Source organism: Pleurodeles waltl, chromosome 6, assembly GCF_031143425.1.
Source record: "Pleurodeles waltl isolate 20211129_DDA chromosome 6, aPleWal1.hap1.20221129, whole genome shotgun sequence".
Lineage (NCBI taxonomy): Eukaryota > Metazoa > Chordata > Amphibia > Caudata > Salamandridae > Pleurodeles > Pleurodeles waltl.
In genome coordinates this window covers 1,148,197,990-1,148,215,556 of record NC_090445.1, presented here as the reverse complement: position 1 = coordinate 1,148,215,556, position 17,567 = coordinate 1,148,197,990, and the positions used below count along the sequence as shown (strand labels likewise).

Here is a 17,567-nt window from a genome sequence, read left to right as displayed (position 1 = left end):
GTAACATGCCAGGAAAGATGGTACTTTCCTACAGCAGTTATTTATCTGGTGAAATTGTATCTCCTGAATAAAATAACTATGGCCAACCCTAAAAGACGTTTTGTGTTTCTAACACACTAACAGAAGTACTTATCTATAGGAGTAAGAACGTTAAAAAGCTATTTCCTCCAGGTTCCTATTGGCAATAATGTGCAAGCTTTAAACGGGCATAACCAAGGCTGGCTCGTACAGTTCTCACACCTGTGAAATTTATCCAGCCCCCAACAGGCAAGTGATTGCATGGATTGGAGATAAAGGTAGTTTTAATTAATTAACAAACTGCTGCTTCAGCTTGATTCCTAAGCAGGCATTCAAATGTCAAAGAAAGAATAGGGTAGGTCAGCCCTAAGTTCAAATACCTATAAATTTCAACATCTTTTGAATGAACCCGAGTATTTCTATACTCACTATAATCCTAAAATCACCACATAAGGAACAGAACACCTATATCTTCTGTGGATAGCACGGTTGCCTCACAGCTCTAGCTGTCCGATGTACATAACTTACAGACTCAAAGTCCCCTCAGTAAGGAGCTGTTCTAGAACAGTCAAAAAATGCAGCTATTGAACCTTTTGACAGTGCTGAAATACAGCACTGAGCGGTTACTGTCTGTGCAATGATGCAATTTTAGACTAAAACTTTAAAGCTCGATTCGGAGGGATGTCTTAACACAGAGTAATGGTGCACAGTTGTGCACTGCAATGCACAGAAACCGTGGTAAGGCATTTAAAGTGGTAAAACAGAGTCCTAACCTCATCTTTATCTTTCTCAATTGTTTTTGATGAAGGGGAAGGAATGCTTGAAAGAGGACGTAATGGTCACTGTCTGTACTGAGTGGTCGGGTGATATGTCATGTTATTGGTGTTTTTATAGTGCGCCAATCACCTGTGAGGGGAATCCAGGCGCTTTGTGGCAGGCATGTGAGGTCAGCCCTGGGACCTTATTTAAACTTCCAGTTTTTCAGCTTCTTTCACAAGTCAATAAGAGAGCAGGAGCCTTTGACGCGGTATGGAAGGTCATTCTAAGCTTTGGGGCCCAGGTATAAGAAGGCGTGTCTCCCTGCTGTGCTTTTGTGCATGCATGGGGTGTGTGCTAAAGTAAAACTACCTCTTTTAAGGGCAAGGAAGAACAGCCTGCTTATGGAATGACAAAGTCTTGCTGGACCTCTGGCTTTCACCTCACTAAGTGTTTTTTCAGCCTTCGATGTCTCACCCTTGAGATGCCCTTTATCTGTTTATTAGGGGGTTTGCCAGGAAAAAAATGAATTGCCTGTCTAAGGCTTGGGGGGGCGGGGGCGCTGTTTTGAAAACAGAGAGCCCTTTGTGCCATCACAGTGATGATCATGCATAAGATATTGGGGCAAACTAAACTTTTCACAAGGAGCCTTGTGAACTCAATGAGTTAAAGTTTTAAGTAGTAAAACTTTAAAGAAGGACTGGAAGGAATATTCTAATAATTCTCTGTCTCAGTTCAATTAGATAATTATTTCAAGTTTTGAACCAATAAAACAAAACAATATTTACAGAATATAACGCAACGGTTCTTAAAAGAATCATACAAGCCAGTCCTAACGCACAACCTTGTTTAAAACGGAATAGGCAGTTCTCTATTAATGTCAAATCTTAGTACTTTTATCAAAAGAGAGAAGCTTAACACTGTAATTCGAATCTGTGGTGCGTGTACTACTTCAACGGGATCTATGTCCAAATATAGATATTTCTAAAAGAGTGGAGAAGTATCGAAGTGGCCCAGTCAGGTGTACATGCACTCAATAGGGAGAAAAGGGATGATGAGTGGGAAAACCAACAGCGAAATATCCTCAAGAGTCAAAGTAGTATTATTCATAAATAGCAATTCTACAAACTCATGTTCAACTTTTACTTAACCCATGCTTCTAGAGGTATCACAAATGACGGAGATGTTGGATAGAAAGAGGCACAATTGGTACACGTATCCCAAACAAAAACTTTTTAAAGAAACCGAGCAGAAGCCATATTAAAGACATATTAGTATTTACTGTATTGAGCATACCAGCTTTGATGATACTGGAGTTGAGAGATACAAGGGCTTAGGCAGTGACTAGCAGAGGCAGTGCACTTCTGGACCACCTATTACTTGGCAAAGCAAATTGATGGTGGGTAATTGGAAACAGCCACCCACAATACTACATTGGTACTATAAGTTGTGGAGTGCGTTAGCAAATTGAAAGATTTCTTGCGCTTTGAATGGTCACAGGTGCTTATATGAAAAGCCAGGTGTTCAGCTTCTTGTGGAACAAAAGAAATGAGGAGGTGGCTCTGATGTGTTGTTCCACGTCTTGGATGCATAAAGGAGAATGAGGGAACTCCAGTTTTTCTTTTGCAGATGAGGGAATGAGTGGAAGTGAGGCAGAGTGTTGTCTGGAGGGTTGGTGAAAGTGTATGTGGCAGTTAAAATATTGTGGTCCTGTGTTGTGTAGGGCTTTGTATGGGTGCATGAGAAGTCTGAATTGGCTGCACTGTGAGTGGGGAGCCAGTGAAGCTTCTTGAGGTGTGGTGTGATGTGATGAGGCTGCGGTGTAGGAGGTCGAGTATGAGACTTGTGGCTGTGTTCTGGATGATCTGAAACCTGTGCAGGGGTTCTTTGGAGATTCTGGCACAGAGTGCGTGGCTATAGTCCAGCCTGCTGGTGATGAGTGTTGACGCAGATATGCTAATTAGTAATTATTAATAAATGTGTATATGTTATGATTCATAAAAGTTAATAGAGAAATTAATTGTAGAGAAAACTAATGTGCATGTTTTTGGAAAATGTGCCCACAGAATATGTCAGCCACTTATATGAACTTGTACTAAAAGAATGTAAAAAGCGCGAAATAATGAAAATGTGTAATAATGGTGTAGTAATGTGCCATAATGAGATGTATAACCTATGTTTTGCATTATATCGTAGAAGCTAACTTAGCCTAAGCCGTGGCCTACTTGCCAGACTTCATGCAGAAGCAGAATTAATAAACGCACCCTGTAGAAGTTGCTAGTGCCTATGAACCAACCATGAACTGTGCCCTTAGTTAGAATTTTCTGCAATGTACCGACAGGCAGGAGATGATGAAGTCAATTTGATACAATTATGTGTGGAGTAGGCTGAATGTACTTTCCCAGGACTTGAACAATAGAGGCACTGACTGAAGAGGAACATGCAACATTTTCGATACCTGAAGAGCCGGATGATGAGGACATCATACAGTGGACCAATCCATGAACTGAGAAAGACGAAATACTAGAACTCATAGATATGTAGGATAAAAAGTACTGGTTAAAGTCACCAATGCAGGACTGATTGACCAATTAGGAATTAGGGGGATGGACTGAAAAACTCTAATAAAAAGTAATGAGAAGGGGCTAAAACTTCAGAATTTAGGCAGATGCGGGAGATTCGAGGGTTGAAAGGTGATGACTTCAAGAGACGCGGTTCAAGATTCTGTCATTGGGCTCATGCTCCTGAGAGCCTGATGCGTTGCTGATCGATTGATGACCTGAGGACGAAGACTGACTTTGTTGCTGATTCATTTCGTGGATAGGTAGCTATGATAATGAGACTGGTAACGTTTATGCCTTTCTTTCTAGGTACCAACTGCGCTGTTTTATAGTTTTATCTTAGATGTTTTCCAAACTCATGTTTTCTAAATTGTTTTGGCATGAAGTCCCACATGCTAACTGCTAATCTGGGTTAGGTAAGGGTTCTTTGGGTGACTCTGACAGTGACAAATGATTGACGGACTGATTGCTGAACTCTGCTATTAATGCTGTTATATTCATCTTTGTTGGCTTATGCTGAAGCATTCGAGCATATGTTTTCTCAAGTTCTCATTAGAATATGTTATTGGTGGTCATTAATGAATTAATTTTGAGTTGATTGAATAAAGTTGATCTAACCTGATGACCTAGCATTGTAACTAAAAGGTAAAAAAAAATTGATAAAACGTATAATTGAGTTGTGGTTATTCATGTAATGTTGATATATTGTCTCATGCTTAATGATTCTAGTAGTGGTTGTTGATTGATTACATTGATAATTGAAGTTTATCGATTACTACATAGCTAGAATACTCCATGCGATCCAAAAGGTTCATCGGCCTACACGGGTCCGCTTGTAAGTTTACTTACTAAGTACCAGGCGTGCTTGCAGTTTTTGGTAGCAGCTTGATGGTTCGTTTCCTTGGAGAACTAGTTATGTGACGACCGATGGTTATAGTGGTAGTTTAAGTTAGGGTTAGTTGTTCATTTTATGAGGTTTGAATTTTGTTTTTCTGAAATGGCAATTGTAGCAAAGATGATGTCCTCTTAAGCCCAGAAGTGACTTTCCCAGATCCTGGATCCTGCTAGTAAAGATGGGTATGTTCTCTGCGTTCTTGTGATAGTATGAGAGTGGTAGGATTGCACTTTCAAAAGGCTTATGCAAATCGCAGGTGAACTGTGATGTATGTGAGGAAAGTAGGGAGTTTGTATACTCCAGTTGAGGTTTAGTAGGAGTGTGCGTACTCCGCAGTATGAGAGTAGGGAAATCGTTGAACTTCATACGTGTGTGGCACTTTATGCTGACAAATTGTCCATGTGGTTGTTGGTGATGTACGGACCGTGCGTGGTCTAAGACTCCGGAGTATATTGACAAGTGTAGAAGACACTTAGTTATATGTTGTAATCTGTCTGGTTTAGTAGGTTGATCGGGTGTGGTCAACAAGTCAGTGTGTGAGTTAAGCGAGTAAAATAAATTTTTTCGACTGAGATTTGGCGAGTCCTATTTGCACCAGGACAGACTCAATGATCAGTTGAGAATGAAATTCGCGGGTCGAATTTTGCTTGCAAATGTGGGAGACTGAGAAGGAGGAATAGCTGCATGAGCGAAAGGGCCATCAGTGAAAATCCGTAAGGTCTCTGAAGCGGCTGTGTACCTTCCTGCAGTAATTCAGCTGATTGGTTTTGGTTATTGGTTTTGGTTAGTGCTCGCAATAATTTTGCATTCGTTTTGTGAATTGAAGATTAGGACAAGCCGCCAGACTTTGTCAGCTGCAGTGTGCGAGTGTGACGTCAGAGTGAGCCACGCTGGGATAGGTTGGTTAGTAAGAAGAGTCGTGAGCGGATTGGCAGCCGTCCGTAAGAGACAATTGGTTGAGTAAGCGAGTGAAAGGAATCTTGGGAGTAAAAGTCACTTCCTCATTGAATCGAATACACAAAAGATAGCAAAATGAAGTTTTTCAAAGCATTCAGAAGCGCCATGAAGGGTGATTCTTACATTAAGCCAACAGTTGGGGAGCCAACCCCAACAGAGAAATCTCTGGCATTTATTGTGATGGAGGAGCAAGGTGTTGAGCCATGTCTATGGTTAAAGCAGTGGTGCAAATTGACAGAGAAACAGGGAGCTTTAGTGTTTCCAGAACATGGAATGTTTAAACTGAGAATTTTCAATCAGTTGCGAATGACATTATATGAGACGAAGCCACTTCTGAGACCAGCACATTTTGAGGCATTAGCGATTTGGGAACTCGTAGCTAGACAGCAGCAAGAAATGAAGTTCCAGAGGAGAATAAGAAAGTAGAAAAATCCTTAGCAGAAGCAAGGTGGGATTGGTAACAGAAGTGGAGAATGACAACGTTACAGGGTGTTAGATTATTTCCTGCTATTGCAGCGGAAGATGAGTCAGATGAAAAAGAGGATGATGACAAGAGTGAAAAAGGGGTTAAGAGATAATAATAAGAAAAAGACTTATGTAGATGAAGAAGACTCAGATGTTGAGGATCTTATTGCACAGATATTGAGGGATCGACCTCCGCCGTATGCGGCCCATGAAGGGGGTCCAAGTACTAGTTCTGTTCCGACTGCTCCAGCACAAGTGACAGGAACAGTGGGACCAGTGCAGACAGATAATGGACAGATACAAGGGGTAGTGCAGAGTACTCTTAATGGAATGACTTCTTTGGTAGTCCAAGCGCAGATGCACCCACCATTGATAAGGATAATCCAGATGTACCAGTTCTTGAGACAACGTTGAACTTAGTGGTGCCGACGGAGCAAGTGGTTCAGAGGCTAATGCTAGTTCAGACTGAGCCGACTCCAATGTTGTTGCTTCAGGCACAGCCAAAGGGTTTGCCGAAGTTCACACCAATGACGGGGACACAGTCAGATGCGACACCAGTAATGAATAAGAATATGGGAGTAATCCTTCCACAAAGTGTCAGAGCGGCACCAGATGCCATATCGCTACCGATTACTGTTGGTCCAGCGGTACCCATTGTTTGCGCAAAAGAAAACAATTGCAGGAGAACAGGGTGAAATGTCACAGAGCCTCGTGAGGAGAGAAGTGAGTGATCATGTGCAGGTGGTATCGTCTACGGGTCATAGCTTTCATGGATCTAGACCATTAATGTATCTTAGTCCACTTGTACTTCCAGATGCGGTAAATGGCCCGAGTGCAAGTCAGAGCCTGATGCTTTTGACACCGCAGACTCCAGGTGCAGTGGTACAGCAGGTATCGTTGCTGAGTGCGAGTAATATTGCATTGCAGGGATTGACAGCACAGCAATTGAATGAGTGGTTGGATAGTTTGAATACTCCTTGAAACACTTCCAAGGGTGAAGAGCAGATAAACCGAACCAAGCTAGTTGAAGGGACGATGGGAGTGAACAGGTTAGAATCCTATATGGAAGAAGAGCTGAGGTATTTGTGTCCAAGGATTACGAGAGAAGTGGGCAAGATACACCACAAATTGGCAGACTTAGCAGATAAGCATGACATAGAAATTGAGAAGACAAAGCATTTGAAACAAAGCTACAGGTTAGATTTTGAGGTAAAGGATTTTGAGCATATGAGATCAGCAGGAATGAAGGCACATCTTAAAGAATCATTGCAGAGTGCCCAGATCTGGGGAGCATTAGAAAAGTGAGAAGGCAGATGGGCAAAGAAGAAGGATAAATGAAAATGAGATTCACAAGAAGGGTCTGAAGAGGCTCAGAAAGAAAAGGATCCAGTAAAAATTTTACCAATGAGGGAAATTCCAGGAGGGCAGTTTGTTCATGTTCCATGGCACAGGAGTGATATTCTATCATGCACAAATGATTATCCAAAGCTAAGAGAGAAACCGGTTGAGTGGTACCAGCAGACAGATAGACTTGTGAAGCTTTCTAAATGTCTGTGGGAAGACTTGAACACTTTGTTGGAAGTAGTGTTTCCAGCTGACTTATGGGTTGAATGTAAGAGAGCAGTGGATTGGCCAACGAGTGAACCAGATAGAGATAGAGTTACAGGAGCACCATCACCTGAAGTGATGAAACATTACTACAAGGTGATTGAGAATCTCGCCTAAAAATATTGTTTGGCAGAGGATTGACAGGACAGTGCAGGAGGCGAAAGAGTCTATACATACCTATTATGAGAGATTGTTGAAAGCGTTCAAGGAATACAGTGGAAGAGATGCAATTGAGCCGAAAGACATGTTGCACTTTGTGTTCAGGTTCTTCTAAGGATCGAGACCAGAAATAGGGCAGATGATAAAAAGTCATTTGATTTTTTGGCAAGCGAAACCGATTGATGAGGTGTTGCAGTATGCAAAATACTGTAGTGATGAGATTGAGCTGAAGCAGAAAAAGCTGAAGGCGATGGTGATGCAATTCAAGGCAGCTCAGACAGGAGTGCAGGGTGCCTTAATGCAACAGATACCGCGCAGCAGCAGGGAACTGTCATGTTCCAACCTCAGATGAGAGGTAGGGGTCGTGGAGTCAACATGAATCGTGGTCCGGATTTGAGTACTGTAGTGGTTCAAATTGATGTGCAGGGGATGAAAAAGATGTTACTGTGTCATCTGTGCGGGAACGTGGGACACTGGAAGCGGGAGTGTATAATGATGGTGCAGGATGGTGTTGTTCAGCACGTGGTGATGTCAATACATTTCAAACTGTGAAAGTCCCTAGAAATAGAGAACTAAATCGGAATGTGCAGAATCAAGTGCAGAATTTTCAACCCATGCAGCAGGTGCAAATGCCGAGTGCACAACTGACACAGTTACAAACAATGCAGCAGCAGGTTCCTATGGTGCCTAGACAGCAAATGCAGATGCCTCAAGCCCCGATGGAGCAGCAACAGATGATGCTTACTCCGCAGGTCACAGGTCAGAGACTAGACAGAAGCAATGACACAGTGCACCAATTCCCATTACACAGTGAGAATGAAATAAACGATGAATGGAGGAGTATTAGTTCAGATGAAGAGCCATGCATGCTTGCAGCGTCTTTAGAGGTAGGTCAGAGAGGACCTTTTGTGAAGGTAAAGGTGATGGGTCACAGAGTCTCATTCTTAGTGGACACAGGAGCTACATGCTCTACAGTGAGAAGTGCAGAAGTTCTGAACTTACCTCTTTCAGGCAGAACAGTTCAGGTTGTGGGAGTAGCAAACAGATAGTTGACAAATCCGATCACAGATCCAGTACAGGTTGAGATTAGCAACTTCCAGGGACTGCATAAGTTTGTAGTCTGTGACTCAAGTCCAGTATCTCTATTGGGAAGGGATTTGTTGTACAAGACCAGATGCTCAATTAGTGTTCAAATTCAGGAATAGGGGTCCAGACAAATAGCGATGATGAGGAAGAACAGGCACCTAAAACTGAGACTGACAGCGTTAAGGAAAAGTACCCATTGATTGAGTTTTTTCCGATGTTTACTGTGAAAGAATTGCATGCAGACTTGCAGGGAACAGTACAGGAGAATGTGTGGGATCTGACAGGTAAAGAAGTGGGTTTAATCAAGGGAGTGGAGCAGATTAAGATTACTTCGAAGCCAAATGTAGTGTTTCCGCAGCTTCTATAACATGGCACAAGATGTTCTGATGAAAGTGACGCAGATAATTGGAGATTTTCTAAAACAAGGAGTCTTGAAAGAAGTATTGACCAGTCCATGTAATTCACCGATATTGGGCTTAAAAAGCCATGTGGGAAAGTGCGCATTGTGCAGGACTTGCGAAAAGTGAACGACATGGTGGTCAAGTGTTGTCCTGTAGTGCCGAACCCAGCAGGGATACTGTTTCAGATTCCATGCGATGCTGAGTGGTTCACAGTGGTTGACTTGTCACAAGCTTTCTTTTCTGTGCCTCTTCATGAGGATAGTCAGTTTCAAATTCATAGACAGAGTCTACAGCTGGGGCAGGCTTACACAAGGGTATACGGAGTCACCGTCTCTGTTCAATCAGATCTTGAAAAATAATTTGGAGTCATTGGAACTACCGTACCAATCCACTCTAGTGCAGTACATTGATGACTTGCTGATTGCATCCAGGACAAGAGACGAGTGCAAGTATGACTCGATTGCCCTGTTAAATCATCTGGGAAAATCTGGACATAAGGTGTCACCTTTGAAATTGCAGTACTGTCAGACGTCAGTGAAATACTTGGGACACCAGATTGAGAAGGGGTCAAGGAGAATCTCTATAGAGAATTACAATGATACTGCAGAGAAGTCCTCCGACTTGACAGAGAGATGTCAGAATGTTTCTGGGAATAGTAGGTTATTGTCGAAAGTGGATTCCAAATTTTGCTGAGATTGCCAAACCATGGTAGCAGCTGACACACAAGGATGTTACAGATCCTATAACTCTAGAAGAGAATCAGATGAAAGCATTCACTGAGTTGAGAGACAGTTTGTGCAGAGCTCCAGCATTGGGAATGCCTGATTACAAAGTGATTCATTTTGTTTTGTCATGAACGTAATGCTTGTTCTTTGTTTTGACACAGGCCCATGAAGGTGCTTATCGCCCAGTAGCCAATTTTTCAGCTACCTTGGACCCAGTCGCAGCAGCTTTACCAGGCTGTTTGCGGGCAGTTGCCACAGTTGGTCAAAGTCTTTCTCAATGTGAGGGAGTAGTGATGGGATACCCTTTGACGGTAATGGTTCCTCATTCTGTTGAGATTTTACTGACAAGGACCAAAACGCAGTATTTGACTGGTGTAAGATTGACAAGGTATGAGAGGAGCATACTAGGTGCTCCAAATGTAACATTGAAAAGATGTACAGTGTTGAACCCAGCAACATTACTTCCACGTGATACTGTTGAAATTGAGACAGAGGAAGACATCGAGCATGATTGTCTTGCCGTAGCTGATCTGTGTACAAAACCAAGGCCTGATATCAGAGATACTCGATTGGAAGAAAATGACCAAATTGTCTTTGTTGATGGTTCATGTCTCAGAGATGGTACAGGGACATTAAGAGCAGGATATGCTGTATACACAATCACAGGCACATTAGAAGCTTCCTGGCTTTGAGGTGTATATTCTACACATGCACAAGTGGCAGAACTGGTAGCTCTTACTCCAGCATGCCATGTTTCTGCAAGACTGAGAGTCACAATCTATATTGACAGCCAATATGGATTTGGAATTGTTCATGATTTTGGTCAATTGTGGTCGCAAAGAGGTTTCCTGACCTTTACTGGTACACCAATAGGAAATGGCGACAAGATAAAGGAGTTGTTGTACGCAATACAGTTACCTGAAGAAATAGCCGTGGTAAAATGCAGTGCCCATCAAAAGGCACATGATTACAGCTCACAGGGAAATTGATATTCACACCAAGTCACAAGGTTTTGTGCATTGAATTGTATATAAGACAAGTGGGAACTGATGTCAGAAGAAGACAGTACATGCACAAGTTTTGCATTGAAAGTGATCGATACTCTGGAAGAGTTCAAAACATTGCAGAATAATGTTGACAAGGAAGACAAACGTCTCTGGGTTGTTAAAATGTGTTCAACGTCCCAATGAAATTTGGGTTTCTGAGGAGGGTCAGATGGTCCTGCCCAATAGTTTATTGTCACAAATGGCCCGTTACTATCACGGATAGGCACATATTGGGAGAGATGCCATGGTTAGATTGTTCAAGATTGACTGGTTTAACCCTACGTTCAGGCAGGCAGCAGAGGCAGTATGTCATCACTGTATAACTTGTCAGCAAATAAATGTGGGAAAAGGGACAGTGGTGAATTTGAGCCACATTGGAAGAGCAGGAGGTCCATTCAGCAGAATGCAATTGGATTTCATTGAGATGCCTGCATGTGGAGGTCTGAAATATGTGTTGGTGATCATGTGTGTTTTTAGTCACGGGATTGAAGCATACCCTACAAGAAGAAATGACAGTCTCACAGTAGCAAACTTGTTACTTAGGGAATTGATTCCACGCTTCGGGTTTCTGATCTGTTTAGAATCAGATAGGGGAACTCACTTCAATAACGAGGTGATTAAACGCTTATGTGCAGCACTAAACATCAAACAAAAGTTGTATTGTAGTTACCGCCCTGAAGCATCAGGACTGGTGGAACAGCTGAATGGTACCTTGAAATCAAGAACTGCAAAGATGTGTGCAGCTACGAATCTGAAATGGCCAGATGCATTTCCTTTGGTGTTGATGTCAATGAGAAACACACCTGACAGGAAAACAGGGCTGTCGCCCCATGAAATCATCATGGGCAGAGAAATTAGATTACCAGCGGTTCCAGCCAATGCACTTGTGAATATTACAGATGATATGGTGTTGGACTACTGCAAGGGTCTGGCTGATGTGGTTCGCTCTTTCTCTCAGCAGGTGCAAGCCACCACCCAGCAACCCATCCACGATCCAGGGCACAACCTGAGAGCCTGTGACTGGGTCGTTGTCAGAAAGCATGTTCGCAAGACCTGTTTGGAACCACGTTGGAGGGGTCCTTACCAAGTGGTGTTAACTACGACAGCTGCAAAGTATGCAGGACTCCCAAATTGGATACATGCGAGCGATACAAAGAAAGTGGTATGTCCACCAGATCATGAAAAAGCGTTGTTGAAAGCACCAACAACAGTGTAACAGGTCGCCGCACCTGAGCCAGAAAAAGAGCCAAAAGACCCCGAAGTTCAACCAGAGTTCGTGGAAGATGGTTCTGTTACCCCTGTAAGAGTAGAAAGTGAAGAATTACAAGAGGGTGAGCAAGAACTAATCTCAACGGATACACCAGGAGAGCCTAGCTCAGCAGTAGTTCTCCCAGAAGCAGACGGCGCTGAAAAGCAGAAAGAGCAAGTGCCAGACCAAGAGGGTGAAAGAGTTGAGACGGATCAAAGCCAAAGTAATCCGACTCCTCCTGAACCCGTTGCAGGTCCATCAAGAGAGAACACCATAGAAAGAGAGAAGGAGAAAAGTCCAATCTTGAGAAGAATATGAACAGAAGGAACAAGAAAAGGAGATAATTGGCCTGAATCGCAGATAGGGAAGAAAAAGGAACTGGTCATAAATGAAGCAATAGAGGAGGAAGTGTATACTACAAGAAAAGAAGAATTGAGTGAAGAAGAATTAAGTGGTGATTGAAGGTTGAAAAGAAAGAGAATAGCAAGTCGACGGTACGCAGGTCCTGAATGGGCGTATGGAACTACCAATGAATGGCAACACGAGTTTATGTCATTTTTGTTTTGATAGAGAAGTTCTGAGTCAGTACTTTAATGTAACCTGAAGGTGAACAAGGAAGCTTAATTGTTGAGCTATTCTGAAAAACCCTAAAAAAGACATTTGAAAATACTGGAAGAGACATTGATAACTTGATTTGACACTGAAAACCGGATGTGACAAGCTGCTAATCGATATTGACAAAGGAAGAGGGTTCCTGGATGTGAAACTGAACTGTGAGAGAAGAATTTCTGATTTTTATTGCACTTTATATGAGTTACTTCTGCTTCCTGATTCTTTACAGATCATGGCTGAGCTAAATAATCAAGATAAAATTGCTAGGCGCTGTAGATTCATGAGTGTTGGATTGGCAGTTATGTGTGGAATCATGTTTATGGTGATGATTGTGGGAATGTCAGTTCATGATATGAAAATAGCTACTTTTACTTCTGCTCCTGAAACTACAACACTAACAGCTTTAGAAAGGTTTAAGTTAGATGAGAAGTACCTGCATGACTATATTAACACACAAGGAGAGCTTTCTTTTAACGTTTTCTATCGCTTGCTGAGCGAGAATGTTGAAACAATGGACGCAAGGAATTGTCTTGTGTGTACGCCAATTACTTCGTCAGTAGAAGAAGGGGTTACGTACCATAGTCTTCCTTTAATCTATGGAATAAGCTGTAGTTTGCTACTAAGAAGATTTTATAACCAAGAGTGTATATACAGTATTTTTATTCCAATCATGATGTTGTGTTTTCGTTTGTTCCTATTATTAGATATCTGAGTAAAGTAGCTAGAGAACATGATATAGTACTAGTTAGAGGATTCTTTGTGCCAACACTAACGTTTGGAACTGCTCATGCTCATCGCAATAACCTCACATGCTTGCTTACACCTTTAGAAAAGAGCTTTATAGGGCATACTGATGATAGGAGAAAAGCATTAAAGAGAAATTAGAAAAGGGTTTAGAGTAAAGGACTTATAAAAATGATTGTGCTTACACTGCTATTAAAACGCAAGAATTAATTTTGAGCTGATTGAATAAAGTTGATCTAACCTGATGACCTAGCATTGTAACTAATAGGGAAATAAAAATTGATAAAACATATAATTGAGTTGTGGGTATTCATGTAAAGTTGATATATTGTCTCATGCTTAATGATTCTAGTAGTGGTTGTTGATTGATTAAATTGATAATTGATGTTCATCGATTATACATAGCTAGGATACTCCATGCGATCCAAAAGGTTCATCTGCCTATACACGTCCCCTTGTAAGTTTACTTACTAAGGACCAGACGCGCTTGAATGAGTGTTTGTGCGACGGTCCGTCAGGTGTTCTGAGGCAACCATTTGAAGATCTTTTGCAGCACACATATTATGTGAAAGCAAGAGATGCACACTGTGTGGAATTGAGTTATACAATACAAAGATGAGACACGTTCCGCTGAGTGTCTTAGACCTACACTACTCTCAAAGTTTCACTAACAAATGTCAAAGGTATAAATGTGGAGAAAGGCCTACTCACAAAGAAGATACAACATGCCAAAGGGTGTAGGAAAAAGCAGTGGGAGAATGGAGTTGTAGTTGAGAAGCTAGTTTTGATTTAGTTTTCAGGGGTAACACTGCTTGCTGTCAGTAAAGGCTCGCTTTAGTCACAAGGGGCGGGGGCAGGGCAGGTGTGGCCCATGGGGGAGGGGTTGGGGGCAGCAGGGGGTAAACTTTAATAAAAAAATTAAATGACATCTTACCTGCTCCGCTCTCCACACCGCTCCTCTTGCTTCCGTCGCTGCAGGCAGGCACAGACTCCCAGCCTGCCCTGCAGCCAGTTCTCACGCTGCTCATAGTAGCATCAGGATTGGCAGGGAGCGCCCAACCAGGGCGCTCCCAAGCAGACTGGGAGCCTGCACAGGCTCTCTCCAGCCCAGCAACTGTGTGAGAGAGCCTACTGCACATTTGTGTTTGGCCGGCCCGACAAGGCCTGCCAAATATACCTGCGCACAGAGGGGAGTGCACAGTGCACTCCCCTCACTGCTCGTCACCCCTGTGGCCCAGCCTCTTTGAAACAATAATATACATGGTTTATTACTGTTTTGCCTGTTAAAGGTTTTGCAGGTTCTGCTGCTGGCGGCGGTTTAGGGGAGCCACGCTCCTCCGCCCTAACGGAGGAGCCACCCCTCCTTGCTGTGGTAAAAGACATTAAAATAAAGAGTACTCACTACTTGTGCGTACCAAATTTGTGGCCACTGTATACATTTCAATACAACACAATTAGTAAAACACAGGTAAACAATCAAGTTTAAGACAATGAACATATGTCAAGACTTGTTTATGGATCCTAGGAACCTTTAATCTAACTACCTTCAAAAAGTTCCAAATATTCCTGTCAAGCTGCAATTGCGCAGCCTGAATTTTGTTCTGGCAGTAACGGAGAAGGTTTCCAGATACCAGAGCAGTCTGTAGTTCTCTTGATCGTGACAGGAACTCTTCCTCAGTGACGACTTGGCTGATAAACACTTGACGGAAAGGCTGCAGTGTCTGTTGAGGAAAGGGCTTGGGGGACTGGAAGGTGATTAATTTCCCTCCAAACTATGAGAAACGAGAAAACAAATCAAGACGTAAATTTTAACATGAATAAAGAGAACGTAGCTATAATGACTGACAGTGAATAATATTATTACACCGGAATACACAGGGAACGGATGAGGAACAGCTAATTGGAGACAGCTAGTCAACAATGATATATTAAATCCCAATGGTAAATATAAAGCTTCAAAGCCATGGACATTATTCTGCCCTCAGAAAGGCATAATGGTTATCAATCTGCTGTTTGTCAAGAATGATTTTTTCGCACAAAAGGGAGGTCTATTCATCCTCCAACATTCGACAGACTGAGTATCATTACTGTGGGTAAAAGTGTCTCATCTTACCTGTAGCTCTTAAAATGACAAAGCTGTTTTATTAACCAGAACTGCATTACAGATACATTTTAAGACTTAGGATCTTTAAGGGCTCAGCCCTCAATTTGAATAGGAAATTATTTATGGTTACTCTTGTGGGTTATGTCTGTAGCCTCTCCCAAACACATTTCTTACCATGAGTGTAATGTGGTTTCTAATATAAATGTGCACCATTTATGGCCAGAGTCATGTCTCCTCCCAAGAATTTGCAGAGCAACCACCTTAGTTTCCTAAAGACAAGTTCACAGACCTCATAAAATCACCAGATGAGGCAGTATAAATAGTAACTGAATTATTCTGATTCAAATACTCAGGGAAAAATAATAGTTCTGGCTTAGGTTAGCTCCCATGCAGAAAACAATCTAAACAGAGTTAAAGGGGCAAAAGGTCAGCCCAACTTAGCGGTTTGTTGTTGTCAGCTCATATTCATCAGGCACTGGTTGACTGAGTTATTGTTGAAGACTTGTGGAGTTTTACTTGTTCATCAGGCAGGGAATGGCACGGGTGTGGCTGGCCAAGGTACCTGCTTAAGGAGCATCCCACTATAATAAATGGACTCTGAAGCGTTCACTAATACTAAGAAGGAGGGACAGGAAGGAATGGTTTCTTACCTGTAACTCCAGTTCTCTCGTAGGGGTATTTCCATGATAGTCATAAGCACTGAATAGTTCCGCGCACCTGCGGGGACCCCGGAGAACTGATGTGAAGTAGATTCTTAAGTGCAAATACCAGCCCTTTGAAAAGGGTCTGTCAAAAAACCACTTAAGAATAACACTATGCAGCCTATGTTAACAGCTACACAGGCCAAATTGTTGAAAAGAAAACAGCTGTAGTGTAAATTCACGTTCAAATACCTATTTATTCTAGAAATGTAATAAAAAATACATTCTCATACTTTATTTACACCTCTCATGAGAATAAAACTATGCAGGGCAGTGTAGCCCATAGGCTGCCATTATACAGAATGTAAATAGAGCTGTGCCTTTAAGAAAGTAAAGTCTTCCTGTATCCCATCATGCACAGCAAAAGGCAGTTGCTTCAGTTCTTTTTGAGGGCTTGTAACCTGATATGAAGGAACAAAACATTTGTTGGAGTACCAACATCGATACTACTATGGTAACCTCTTCTACGTCAACTCCACCGGGGAGGAGGGAGGGTTGCTTATGACTATCATGGTAATACCCCTACGAGAGAACTGGAGTTACAGGTAAGAAACCATTCCTTCTCTCGTAGGGGATTTCCATGTATAGTCATAAGCACTGAATAGACTAGCAAGCCCATCCCCATAACCGCGGTGGAGTAGACAGAATAATACTGACAAAGAAAAAAAACATGAGTCATGCAAATAAATTCTTAAGCAAAGCCTGTCCAACCTGCGCATCTGCCCTAGCGTCTGTATCCAGGCAGTAATGCTGAGTAAAGGTATGGACCGACTTCCAAGTGGCAGCCTTGCATATTTCTGCCACAGGGATATTTCTCATCAAGGCTGCAGTAGCTGCCTTCCCTCTAGTAGAGTGGGCTTTTGGCCTACCACCAAGGGATTTGTTCGCTAACTGATAACAACATTATACATGAAACAATCCATCTGGACAAAGATTGCTTAGACGTGCCCAACCCTGTTCTAACTGGGCCATAGTTAACAAAGAGTTGTGACTTACGTAAGCATTTTGTCCTGTCCAAGTAAAATTTCAAAACCCTCTTGACATCTAGAGAGTGCAGAGCTCTCTCAGCAGGAGTAGTTGGATTTTGAAAAAAAGTCGGTAATGAAATAGTTTGGTTCACATGAAAGTCGGAGACGACTTTTGGTAAAAATTTTGGATGAGTCCTCATTACCACTTTCGCAGAATGAAAGACCGTGTAAGGCTCTTGAGCGCAAAGGGCCTGGATTTCGCTGACCCTACGCGCTGAAGTGATTGCCACCAGAAAAGCAGTTTTCCATGTGAGATGTTGAAGTGATGCCTTGTGTATTGGCTCGAATGGAGGAAGCATCAGACGCGATAAGACAACATTCAGTTCCCATGGAGGAGATGGCTTTCTAATGGGAGGAAAGACCTTTTTTAAACCTTCCAGGAAGTCCTTAATAATTGGAATCCTAAAAAAGGAAGTTTGTGAAGGGCTCTTTCTGTATGCCATTACAGCCGC

General features: G+C 42.3%; 1 protein-coding gene across 2 annotated transcripts in view; it reads right to left on the bottom strand.

The window, feature by feature from the left end:
- Positions 1-17,567, bottom strand: part of SEC31B (SEC31 homolog B, COPII coat complex component) — a 1,228,966-nt gene that overhangs the window by 865,312 nt on the left and 346,087 nt on the right. For both annotated transcript variants that reach the window (XM_069240364.1, XM_069240362.1), the window contains exon 11: positions 14,827-15,054. In XM_069240364.1, coding sequence (XP_069096465.1) covers positions 14,827-15,054 — 228 coding nt within the window. The remainder of the gene's footprint in view (positions 1-14,826; positions 15,055-17,567) is intronic.